At 44.1% G+C, this 13,305-nt stretch overlaps 1 protein-coding gene across 8 annotated transcripts in view; it reads right to left on the bottom strand.

Moving 5' to 3' along the window:
• The window catches only part of PIGW (phosphatidylinositol glycan anchor biosynthesis class W), an 80,728-nt gene that overhangs the window by 18,050 nt on the left and 49,373 nt on the right, over positions 1-13,305 (bottom strand). For 7 of the 8 annotated variants that reach the window (XM_069756631.1, XM_069756630.1, XM_069756632.1 and 4 more), the window contains one exon: positions 5,721-13,303. In XM_069756631.1, the coding sequence (XP_069612732.1) occupies positions 11,792-13,303 (1,512 nt within the window). In that variant the 3' untranslated portion in view covers positions 5,721-11,791. Of the gene's footprint in view, positions 1-5,720; positions 13,304-13,305 lie in introns of those variants that run through there. The other variant, XR_011319243.1, reaches the window with a different exon arrangement.

Here is a 13,305-nt window from a genome sequence, read left to right as displayed (position 1 = left end):
TGGACAACAACTTTTGGGGTCAAATTTCTCCTGTTACCCTCGGGAAAATAAAAAATTGTGGGCTAAAAATCATTTTGTGGAAAAAAATGATTTTTTAATTTTCACGGCTCTACATTCTAAAACTTTAGTGAAACAATTGGGGGTTCAAAGTGCTCACCACACATCTAGATAAGTTCCTTAGGGGTCTTCTTTCCAAAATGGGGTCACCTGTGGGGGGTTTCCACTGTTTAGGCACATCAGATGCTCTCCAAACGTGACATGGGTTCCGATCTCAATTCCAGCCAATTTTGCATTGAAAAGTCAAACGGCGCTCCTTCCCTTCCGAGCTCTGCCATGCGCCCCAACAGTGGTTTACCCCTATATATGGGGTATCAGAGTACTCAGGACAAATTGAACAGCAACTTTTGGGGTCGAATTTGTCCTGTTACCCTTGGGAAAATAAAAAATTTGGATCTGAAGTAAAAATTTTGTGAAAAAAAGTTAAATGTTCAATTTTTAAAAAAAATTCCAAAAATTCCTGTGAAGCACCTGAAGGGTTAATAAATTTTTGAATGGGGTTTTGAGTACCTTGAGGGGTGCAGTTTTTAGAATGGTGTCACTTTTGGGCATTTTCTGTCATATAGAGCCCTCAAAGTGACTTCAAGTGTCAGGTGGTCCCTAAAAAAAATGGTTTTGCAAATTTTGTTGCAAAAATGAGAAATCGCTGGTCAACTTTTAACAATAAGTTCCTAACAAAAAAATATGTTTCCAAAATTGTGCTAATGTAAAGCAGACATGTGGGTAATGTTATTTCTGAACTATTTTGTATGATATGACTCTAATTTAAGGGCATAAAAACTAAAAGTTTAAAAATTGCAAAATTTTCACCAAATTTCCATTTTTTTCACAAATAAACGCAAGTCAAATCGAAGAAATTTACCACTATTATAAAGTACAATATGTCACAAGAAAATCTCAGAATCACCAGGATCCGTTGAAGCGTTTCAGAGTTATGACCTCATAAAGTGACAGTGGTCAGAATTGAAAAAAAAAATTGGCCTGGTCAGGAAGTTGAAAACAGGATTCGGGGTGAAGGGGTTAAAAAATGGCTTGGGCTCCACACAATTTTCTGCACCAGAGAGGGAAAGCCAGCGACTGGGAGACTGATGTTTGTAGCCTGGGAAGGGGTTAATACCCATGGAGCTTCTCAAGCTATGAATATCAGCCCTCAGCTGTATATTTAGCCTTTACTGGCTATCAAAATAAGGCCCCCCCCAAAAAAAAAATTACGTGGGGTCCTCCTATAATTTATAGCCAGAAAGGCTATGCAGACAGCTGCGGGCTTATATTCATAACCTAGAGAGGGACCATGGATATTACCCCCTCCCTCTTACAGATGCGCCAATTCCGGCACTTAGCGTATCTCTTCCCACTGCCCTGTAGAGGAGGCATATGGGGTAATAAGGGGTTAATGTCACCTTTGGAAGACTCCTACCGTCACTATAGTTGGTAATGGGTTAATAAAACACACATGCAAAATAAAATATTTTAATGAAATAAAGCATCACACAGTTTTGCCATCTTTATTACACTGGTAATCCAAGAGAAACCATCAATCTTCTGAAAAATAAATAAACCAACAGTATACTCCCTGTGTCCGACGCAGTTGGTAATAATGAGTGTCCCACGACGAGTCCAGCTCTGTTACATCTGGATGCCTGACATCCAGACATAGCAGAGCTTGTAGATGACAACCGGAGATAACTCTCTGGCGATCACCTACACTCTACCTCTCGCGGTCAGCTGACCGTGAGAACCAGCTTAGGGTGACCTGAGATAACCCCCGGTCACGGGTACTACAGTTCTCGCGGTAAGCTAAGTTATCGCGAGAACTGCAGTGGACGCAGACTTCCGGCAGTGTGACAAGGTAAGACCTTATTTAAATTAGTAGACATGCCTAGTAAGCTGCGTTTACACAGTTATTACGCATGTGACTAATCATTTGATGCAGTTTTACCGCATCTAATGATAGTCTATGGCAAATTTACGGTGCCGCGACGGAAAGGCGACACATTGTAAACAGACATGCTGAATTCTTGAAAGACGCGCCGCTTGTCCGTTTACGCGGGTCTACCGTCTGCATCTTTTAACGCATAATGGAGATGGGATTTCATGAAATCCCCTCCACTATGCTGTAACATCTGGATGCTGCCTGTTTGACGCTGCAGCTGTACGCAGTGTCACACACGCAGCGTTTCCTGAACGTGGAAACATACCCATATACTGAGAAAGAGAGGAGCGGAACTAGTGCCAGCAAATAATTCACAGAAAGTGCTGTCAGAGGTTGGGAGAGAACATTACCTGTTAGGCCATTAGATTGGTGCTTAGTGAAAAGTTGGAAATACAGTTAGGGCCAGAAATATTTGGACAGTGACACAATTTTCGCGAGTTGGGCTCTGCATGCCACCACATTGGATTTGAAATGAAACCTCTACAACAGAATTCAAGTACAGATTGTAACGTTTAATTTGAAGGGTTGAACAAAAATATCTGATAGAAAATGTAGGAATTGTACACATTTCTTTACAAACACTCCACATTTTAGGAGGTCAAAAGTAATTGGACAAATAAACATAACCCAAACAAAATATTTTTATTTTCAATATTTTGTTGCAAATCCTTTGGAGGCAATCACTGCCTTAAGTCTGGAACCCATGGACATCACCAAACGCTGGGTTTCCTCCTTCTTAATGCTTTGCCAGGCCTTTACAGCCGCAGCCTTCAGGTCTTGCTTGTTTGTGGGTCTTTCCGTCTTAAGTCTGGCTTTGAGCAAGTGAAATGCATGCTCAACTGGGTTTAGATCTGGAGATTGACTTGGCCATTGCAGAATGTTCCACTTTTTGGCACTCATGAACTCCTGGGTAGCTTTGGCCGTATGCTTGGGGTCATTGTCCATCTGTACTATGAAGCGCCGTCCAATCAACTTTGCAGCATTTGGCTGAATCTGGGCTGAAAGTATATCCCGGTACACTTCAGAATTCATCCGGCTACTCTTGTCTGCTCTTATGTCATCAATAAACACAAGTGACCCAGTGCCATTGAAAGCCATGCATGCCCATGCCATCACGTTGCCTCCACCATGTTTTACAGAGGATGTGGTGTGCCTTGGATCATGTGCCGTTCCCTTTCTTCTCCAAACTTTTTTCTTCCCATCATTCTGGTACAGGTTGATCTTTGTCTCATCTGTCCATAGAATACTTTTCCAGAACTGAGCTGGCTTCTTGAGGTGTTTTTCTGCAAATTTAACTCTGGCCTGTCTATTTTTGGTATTGATGAATGGTTTGCATCTAGATGTGAACCCTTTGTATTTACTGTCATGGAGTCTTCTCTTTACTGTTGACTTAGAGACAGATACACCTACTTCACTGAGAGTGTTCTGGACTTCAGTTGATGTTGTGAACGGGTTCTTCTTCACCAAATTAAGTATGCGGCGATCATCCACCACTGTTGTCATCCGTGGACGCTCAGGCCTTTTTGAGTTCCCAAGCTCACCAGTCAATTCCTTTTTTCTCAGAATGTACCCAACTGTTGATTTTGCTACTCCAAGCATGTCTGCTATCTCTCTGATGGATTTTTTCTTTTTTTTCAGCCTCAGGATGTTCTGCTTCACCTCAATTGAGAGTTCCTTTGACCGCATGTTGTCTGCTCACAGCAACAGCTTCCAAATGCAAAACCACACACCTGGAATCCACCCCTGACCTTTTAACTACTTCATTGATTACAGGTTAACGAGGGAGACACCTTCAGAGTTAATTGCAGCCCTTAGAGTCCATTGTCCAATTACTTTTGGTCCCTTGAAAAAGAGGACGCTATGCATTACAGAGCTATGATTCCTAAACCCTTTCTCCGATTTGGATGTGGAAACTATCATATTGCAGCTGGGAGTGTGCACTTTCAGCACATATTATATATAATTGTATTTCTGAACATGTTTTTGTAAACAGCTAAAATAACAAAACTTGTGTCACTGGCCAAATATTTCTGGCCCTAACTGTATATGGAGTTAAACAGTGCAAAGATATCCAGAAGCAACGGAAAGAGTGGTTACTAGAGATGAGCAAATTTGTTCAGGTCCCTCCTTATTTGGCAAGCTATAGCACTTACTGAATAAGCTGCAGAAGGAACCCGGCTACCTGGATCACTTTTGCTGATCAGCTGTCTGGTGCCGCAGCTGCATGTGTCGCGGCTGTTTCACTGTCACAGCACAAGCATGGAGAGCCCAACAAACAGGCTCTCCATGCATGTGTTGAAACAGCCGCGACACATGTAGCTGCGGCGCCAGACAGCTGATCAGCAGAAGTGATCCAGGTAGCCGGGTTCCCTCTGCAGCTTATTTAGTAAGTGCTATTGCTTGCCAAATAAGGAGGGACCTGAACAAATTCGCTCATCTCTAGTAGTTACCATTAGATCTAGCTGTTAGTAGAGACAATAGTAAGGCCAGTTTCTGTAAATTGTAGAGTCGGAAACCAGAGAGTGTATTAAAATTATGTTGTCAAAAGAAATGAGTTTCCTTTTATTATTCTCACCTACACTCTAAACCCTATGCCTCCAGCACAGGCCACTATGGTGATCTCTCGCAGAGCAGTAAGCAATCAACTCCAGTTCTTTGGTCACCGGACTACCCAGGCCCATGTTTGGTTTCAAAGGTCAAATGACTAGAATGGTTTGTAATCAAAGGCACCAACTGCTGCCATCAATCATGGGCCTCAGCGGTTAGGTGAACAGCTAATGGGTTGTCATTGACTCCTGAAGTAGCTTGCACAGTAGCCACAGTGGTTAGAATGGGAGACTGTAAATCATTTTACTATTTTTTACCCATCCATGGCTTCTGAATTTTTCTTTAATTCAGTTAACCCCTGTAATTACAGTGTTTATTCTTAATTATAAAGACGTATTATTTCAGGAGTCTCAGGGACATAAGCCATAACTGCATGAGACTGCATGTTGACTCTTCTTGTAAGATTGAACTGATGTTCGCTGCAGATTACTGTGTGCTATTCTTAGAAGACAAGAACACAGGGTCATGGAGCAATCAATGTTTGCAAATATGTTGATTACCCATTATACCAGGCCAGGCAGCTTTTTGACCTGCAAAACAGTGGAGTTAAAAAACTATGTAGAGTGATTACCGTAAATACTCAAACAATGAGAATTAATCTCATCCACCCCTTCCACCCACTTGACCTGGGGATGATGACCTGAACCACAGATGTTTAGTATAAAAGGGGATTTCTAGCCTTCTGCAAAAAGGAGAGAGAATCTACAGAACAGCAGCCAGGACACCATGGCTCCTTCAAGAGGGATACAGATTTGACATTCTACAGGATGACATTTCCACCATCTTGTGTATTTGCTGGGACTATACTATATGTTATTGCCTGTTGATGGCTCAATAAAATATTGCCTCACTGTTTTACCCTCACCCTATATTGTCTAAGTAGTATTCTAGTCACGGGAAAGGAGTGCGGGCGATCAGTGGGATGAGCCCTGGTCCATATAGTATGTCTAATGATAGCAGGGCCAGCGGATGAGAGAACCCACTGACCCTCGTGTCTTCACAACCCTTTCGAAAGAAGAACCGTCCCGACAAGGCAAGTTTTGTCATTTGTACTTTAGATTTCTATAGATGTGAGTAGGAAACCCAATTTCACGTAAGCATATATGAATGAAAGAGAAATATCTGATTTGCAAAATGGATCCTTTCTTTATTACACACTCAAAGTTATACTTTAAAATATATAGATTAGGACAATAAAAGTGTACATGTTACGTTGTCCTGACAATATTATTTTACTAATTAATTGCTAATAAAGTAAATATTCCAGTGCATGTTTTCTATTTTGTATTGCACCATTCCAGCTATCCCTTTTAAAAAATATGAATACATAGACATCTTGGTGTTTTGACAATACACTGACAATCTGATACTGAGGACCTCTCTCAGGGGTAGGTTATTACTATCATAGCACCATTAAACCCCTTTAGTGCAATGAAATCTAACTTACCCTGACGAAAAGAAAACATTTCTCTGATCGCCCATGACGGCACCACGGAGAGAGGGGATCCGCCCACCAAGGACAGGAAACCTACGGATAAAAAGGCGGTACCACTCTCCTGCATCAGTTGGTTTCCTGTCCTTGATGGGAGACCTACGGACTTACCGGTTCAACGTTGGAATTCCGGGGCCAACCAGTCCGACTCAGGCAGCTGGGGTCCCTCTGCCTCAGCTGGGGTGGTGACCCGAAGCACCACCGCTGGGGGCTAGTGGGCCTCTAGGGTGAGTGGGGGAGGTGACAAGGAGTTCGCGGTCACCTCCCCAGGTAAGATGCAGCAGCGGCAACATCCAGGGGGGTCCCTCTGTGGTTGCGGGAGGTGCGGCGCGGCCCTCCCCTAGCACGCGTCAGCCTGCACACTGCACTGCCATCGGGCATGCAGAGCCGCGCGGTAGGGTCTGCATAGGACCGGGGGTGCCGGTCAGCAGCGCCATATCTGCACTCTGGGCAGCCATCTTGAGAGTCCGGCGCATGCCCGGAGTTGAGCTGGTCTCGCGAGACGCTGGAGGAACCCGACTGCGCAGGCGTTGGCGTTCGGCGCTCCTCGCCGTTGTCTGGACGCCACTGCGCAGGCGACGCTGATCTGACGCTTGTGCGTTCCAAAGGCGCCGCAGAAGCGTCTGCGCAGGCGCCGGCGTTCAATGCTCCTCGCCGTCGGCTGAGCGCTATTGCGCAGGCGCCGGCGTTCAACGCTCCTCGCCGTCGGCTGAGCGCTACTGCGCAGGCGCCGAAAAAAAAAAAAAAAAGGGAGAATTTACTTCCTCCCAGTGGCTCTGCAGTATATCGGCAAGAGCCTTAGGAGCTACTAGTTGTCGCAGCAGCAGCGCAGCACGCGTTATTGGCAGTGACAGCAGACCAGCAGCAGTATGAGCGACCCGGCATCTCCCCTGCCTGAATCACCTCCACCTATAGCATCGCCGCAGCAGCAGCAAAAGAGGCGACAGCAGAAAGGTCACCAGGACACCAGCAAAGAACGCCAAAGGTCTCAACACAGCAAGGAGTCCAGCACGGCGTCGGGGAAAAAGCCAGAGGCAGAGAATCCCCAACCGGTATTTATGGGTCCTGGAGGTGGTAAGTTGATCTTCGTGAAAGTTAGAGACAGTAAGATTATTATTTGTCTCTTTTAGGGGAGGAAAAGCGTAGGTAAAACAAAGCACAAAATCTGTGCCATCTGTAAAGAGGATCTTTCACCCGCATGGGAGAAGCAGCTATGTAATTCCTGCATACAGCAGACTGTATCCGAAAGCCTGCCCGGGTTTGCTACAGATCTTAAAAACCTGATTAAAGAACAGGTGGAAGACACCTTTAGATCCCTTAAAAGGGGAAAAAAACGGAGAAGGACCAGACACAGGTCCCCGTCCCCAGTCTCTAAATCTGACAGCGATAGTGCAAGTTCAGTATCCTCCTCCTCCTCCTCCTCATCTTCATCATCCACTTCTTCCTCAGGAGGTCACAATTGTTTCCCGCTAGAGGACACCGACGGCCTCATAAAGGCAGTGAGGAGTACTATGGGATTAGTAGACTCCCACCCTAAAAAGTCAGCACAAGACATCATGTTTGGGGGCTTAGAACAAAAAAAGAGAAGAGCTTTCCCGCTTAATGAAGCAATTGCAGCGTTAATTAAGAAAGAATGGAAAAAACCCATGAAAAAAGACTCTCCTAACCCCAAAAAGGAAATACCCCTTCGAGGATGAATCCTGCTCCTTTTGGGAAAAAGCCCCCAAATTAGATGTAGCAATAGCTAAAACATCAAAGAAATTCGCTCTCCCGTTTGGGGACATGGGGGTCCTAAAAGACCCTATGGACAAGAAGGCGGACGCTTCCTCAAGGGCTCTTGGGAGTCAGCGGGAGGAGGCCTGAAACCGGCAGTGGCAGCAGCCTGCACATCCCGCTCCCTAATGATCTGGTTAAATCAACTAGAGGGTCAATTAAAGGGGAAAACTTCCCGAGACTCGATGCTGAAGACATTACCTGTGATAAGGGGAGCTGCGGCTTTTCTGGCTGACGCCTCGGCAGACTCTATCAGATTAGCTGCCAGGTCAGCAGTGTTTGCCAATGCGGCCAGGCGTGCCCTCTGGCTTAAGAATTGGCCTGGCGATCTGCAAACAAAAACAAAACTGTGTACTATCCCCTGCGAAGGAGAGTTTTTGTTCGGTTCCACATTAGACATCTTGGAAAAAGCAGGGGACAAGAAAAAGTCCTTTCCCTCTCTAGGTCTCCCCTCTTACCGGAAGCCCTTTCGGAACAAGAGGTTTTTCCGCAAGAACCCTGGGAGAGGCCAGGGAAAGTGGGAGGATAAGAGGAACAAAAACAAGGGGTTCATCTTTAACAAAAACCCCAGCGATAACAAGAAACCTTCTCAATGAAGGTTCGCCCCAGGTGGGAGGGAGATTATCTCTCTTTCTCCCAGCCTGGAAAAAGATCACCTCCAGTCAATGGATTCTGAATATTATAGAATCAGGTCTGAGGCTGACATTCAAAAGACGCCCCCGTCCCTCTTTTACGATGACATCTATAAGATCTTCGGCAGAAGAACAGCTGGCACTGGAAAACGAGGTCATCGGGTTAGTAAAAAAGGGAGTACTCCTGGAGGTTCCCCCACAAGAAAGAGGGCAAGGGTACTATTCCCCTCTATTCCTGAGGAAGAAACCAGACGGTTCCTTAAGGACCATTATAAATCTAAAAAAACTAAACGATTACCTGGAGGTTCAAGCATTCAAGATGTAAACGATAAAATCATCTATCAAGATGTTGTTTCCCCAATGCTTCATGGTGGTCCTGGACCTAAAGGACGCATATTATCACGTCCCAATACACAAGGATCACCAGAGATTCCTCAAGATGGCAGTTCACATCAGGGGAGTCATAAATCACTTCCAATTTTCAGCTCTACCATTTGGTCTTGCCATAGCCCCGAGGGTTTTCACAAAGCTGATAGCAGAGGTAATGGCTCACCTCAGAGAAGAAAATACCCTAATCGTTCCATATCTGGACGATTTCTTGGTGATAGGCTCCTCCCCGCAACATTGCGAGGATCAACTGGCAATAGTGATACATTCCTTAAAGAATCTGGGTTGGCTAATAAACATAGAAAAATCCAGACTAATGCCTTCTCAGGTCCAGGAGTACTTGGGTCTCACTCTAGACTCCAAAAAGATGGAATGTCGGCTCCCGGAGAACAAGATACAAAAACTAAAAAGTTTAGTATCGAGAACCCAATCTCTCCCCTCCATAATACTCCGTCAGGCCATGTCCCTCTTAGGCTCTATGACCTCTTGCATCCCCGCAGTCCAGTGGGCCCAATTACATTCAAGAGATCTTCAATGGCAGATATTGTCGGAGCAAATCCATCTAGGAGGGCATTTAGACGGGCAGTTAACTCTATCTCCTCGCACCAGTCACTCTCTGACATGGTGGAAATCGCAGGAAAATCTTTCCCAGGGAGTCCCATGGGTAATTCAGATCTCGAAAGTCCTGACGACGGACGCAAGCCCTTCAGGGTGGGGGGCTCATCTGGGCGACCTTGTAACCCAGGGCATTTGGTCTCCATCTACAGTAAACAAATCCTCCAACATGAAGGAGCTCCTTGCAGTAAAATATGCCCTTCAGGAATTCTTGGGGGTCCTTCACTCTCACCATGTAAGAGTAATGTCGGACAATCGGGTGGTAGTATCTTACCTAAATCACCAGGGGGGTACCCGTTCCAAAGATCTAATGGAAGTGACCAAATCAATCCTGCAAATAGCCGAGAGCAACCTCTTATCCCTAACAAGCCTACACATAAGGGGAGTAGACAACTACAAAGCAGACATCCTCAGCCGGTCCAGCCTAAAACAGGGGGAATGGGAACTAAATCAGGTGATATTTACCCAGATCACAGAAAGATGGGGTGTTCCCAAAATAGATCTCTTTGCGAGTCATTTAAACAAAAAAGTAACCTCCTTCTGCTCCCTATCTCCCCTGGGGAACCCAGTAACTGTGGACGCTTTCCTGATATCTTGGGGTCACCATCTGGTCTATGCCTTCCCTCCTCTTATTCTGATTCCAGCAGTGCTGAGGAAGATTCGGGAGGACGGGGCGCTGGTCATCTTAATTGCCCCGTTCTGGCCGAAGAGACCTTGGTTCTCATGGATGAGGAAGATGTCAATATCCGACCCTTGGGTATTGCCAGACCGCCAGGATCTATTGTCGCAGGGCCCAGTCTGTCACCCTCGAGTCAAGAACTTGCACTTGACAGCTTGGCTTTTGAAAGGAAATTATTAGAAAGCAGGGGGTTCTCTCCAGGGTTAATCTCAACTCTGTTACAAAGTAGGAAGCCGGTTACAACAAAGCAATACAGCAAAGTATGGAAAAAATTTCTGTCTTCTTCAGGTGAAAAAATAGGGAAAGGAATTCCCCTTGCTTCCATACTAGAATTCCTACAAAATGGGTTGGAGATGGGTTTAGCCACTAGCACCCTAAAAGTTCATGTGGCGGCATTGGGAGCCCTATTTAACTTTGACTTGGCTTCAAATAGGTGGGTCTCTAGATTCTTCAGGGCGGCAGGAAGATCAAGGCCTCTTCCAGTAAAAGTTGTTCCTCAATGGGACTTAAACTTGGTCCTTAAAGCCCTGACTAGTCCGCCATTCGAACCATTACACGAATCTACAATAAAAAACCTATCTCTCAAAACAGCTTTATTAGTCGCCCTTACTTCTGCCCGTAGGGTTAGCGATTTACAGGCTTTCTCAGTTAACCCTCCTTACACACAATTTCTAGAGGATAGGGTCATTTTAAAAACAGACCCAGCATATCTCCCGAAAGTGGCTTCAAAATTTCACAGGTCTCAAGAGATATCTCTCCCCTCCTTCTGTCCCAATCCTAAAAATAAGGAGGAACAAACACTACATACACTAGATGTAAGAAGATGTCTCTTACATTACCTAGAAGTCACTAGAGAGAGTAGGGAGGATTCCTCTCTGTTTGTGTGTTTCCAGGGTCCCCGGAAGGGGAAAAAAGCATCTAAAGCCAACATAGCAAGATGGATCACGGACGCCATCAGTCTCTCATACTCGGCAAGTGGGATGCCCATTCCCGGGGAGGTTAAGGCTCACTCAACAAGGGCAGTAGCGACTTCCTGGGCGGAGAAGGCTGGAGCTTCCATTGACCAGATATGTAGAGCTGCTACCTGGTCCTCACCATCCACATTCTATAGGCACTATAGATTGGACCTAATCTCCTCTTCAGACCTTACTTTTGGTAAAAGGGTTCTGGAGGCGGTGGTCCCTCCCTGAATGTACTATCTATGCAATTCTCTCCGTGGTGCCGTCATGGGCGATCAGAGAAAAATATAGTTCTTACCGATAACGGTATTTCTCTGAGCCCATGACGGCACCCGTACATTCCCTCCCTTCACTTGTGGGTGCTCACATCAAAATAGTGCCATAGTCTACTCATAGTTTTTAAGTCACGCGGTATCTAGTTATGATAAACAGTTAAAATTAACAAATGTTTAGTAGTCTCCCATTGTTCTCTATGTAAAACAACTGATGCAGGAGAGTGGTACCGCCTTTTTATCCGTAGGTTTCCTGTCCTTGGTGGGCGGATCCCCTCTCTCCGTGGTGCCGTCATGGGCTCAGAGAAATACCGTTATCGGTAAGAACTATATTTTTTTCCATCAAAACATTTTAATGCATAATCATTAAATAATCCCCAGTTACTCACCACCATTTAACAGTAATATTATTTATGTGTAAAATATAAGAAATCAAACAGTTCAAAAACATGTACATAAGAAGTGCAAAGAGCGAGAATACACTGCTACAGTGAATAGTATCAATTATAAGGTTTACTACACCAGTCAGTATATTTGAGTGCAAGAAGAACAGCAACTGATTCCTATTGATAGCTTCAATTAGACAGAAATTAATGACTTTTTTTTTTTCTTTTAGATGCAAGACATTCCTTTGATGACCGTGCATAGCACTGCTTATATTCCAAGTACTGGGAATATAGCTTCCAGGAGTCAAATGCTTAACAAACACCAAAATCAGATCACATAAAATTATTAAGCATAGCCAAGCCATACACTGGCCAACAGTCCAAATACAAAATGGAAAGTTGCCCAATCTACGGGAAATGAGCTCAACATATATTTGAACTATGATCATACTAATTAGGATTATAACAGATAAAATTGTGAACTTAAGAAATAATTCTATCCATTCTTTCACAAATTTCCTTTTCTTTAAAAGGTAAGAGCCAATCTGAACTCCAAACATATAAATTCCAACATAACCAATTACAGAGAATATTCCTTCTCTGTTTGCATTAAGAAAACCATGTCGTGTGCCTTTTTTATCACTGCCATATAAAATAAAGGTCTTTAAATTAGTTGTTTCCAGAAGTATTTGATAGCTGAAAATAATAATTGTAGCCACAAGCCAGATTTTTTGTGCTGGAATTAAAGTCAGCAGACATGATGAAAACACTCTAATGATTGCCAAAGTGAAAAAAAAGTTCCAGTGAACGCCATACTCCGATACGTGTTCATGATAATCTATTGCTTTGACACTGATGAGTCGTCCAACTCCAAGAAAGACTAATGGCCACACTGCACTAAGTTGTTTTTTCACTCTGTGAAATGCAGATGTTTTTTCGTCATGTTTTGATCTTGCTTCAGGGGAAATAAGGGCATTTGCAAACGTAAAACATCCCACACCAAGATCCATTACGCCAGTGCCATATGTTTCTGTTTTGGCGTAACGCCTTGGAAACACAGGAAAATCTACAGCTAAAATAGAAATGGATGTAAGCAAATTAATGAAAACGCGAAACGTTGTAACAGAAGGTACATTCCGGTCATCAATTTGTGCATTTAAGAAGGTCTGGCAGATATTTGTAAAAGATGTGTTTTTGTAAGAAACAGTATTCCTGTATATCATGTAAAACCACAGTGCACACGTTACTGAAATACAAACCACCAATAGGTGTAAGAAATCTGAGAGAACTGTGCAGGACAATACTTGTGGAAGCACTAACAGAGAAAAATCCAGAAAAAGGCTGTATTTCCAAGAGTAAACAACTACACCAAACTTTTGATAGAGGGAAATAAATATGAAACCCCTACAAAGGATGCAAAGCGGGGTTATACTTAAGCCTAATGAGATCTCCTCTAGGCTGGTTCCATTGAGATTTCTTACAAATGTTTCTTTAAGCTGCTTTCCAGACATCT

Source organism: Ranitomeya imitator, chromosome 3 (assembly GCF_032444005.1).
Source record: "Ranitomeya imitator isolate aRanImi1 chromosome 3, aRanImi1.pri, whole genome shotgun sequence".
Classification (NCBI taxonomy): Eukaryota; Metazoa; Chordata; class Amphibia; order Anura; family Dendrobatidae; genus Ranitomeya; species Ranitomeya imitator.
Note: the sequence above shows the minus strand (reverse complement) of the source record. Positions and strands in the feature narration are given on the sequence as shown.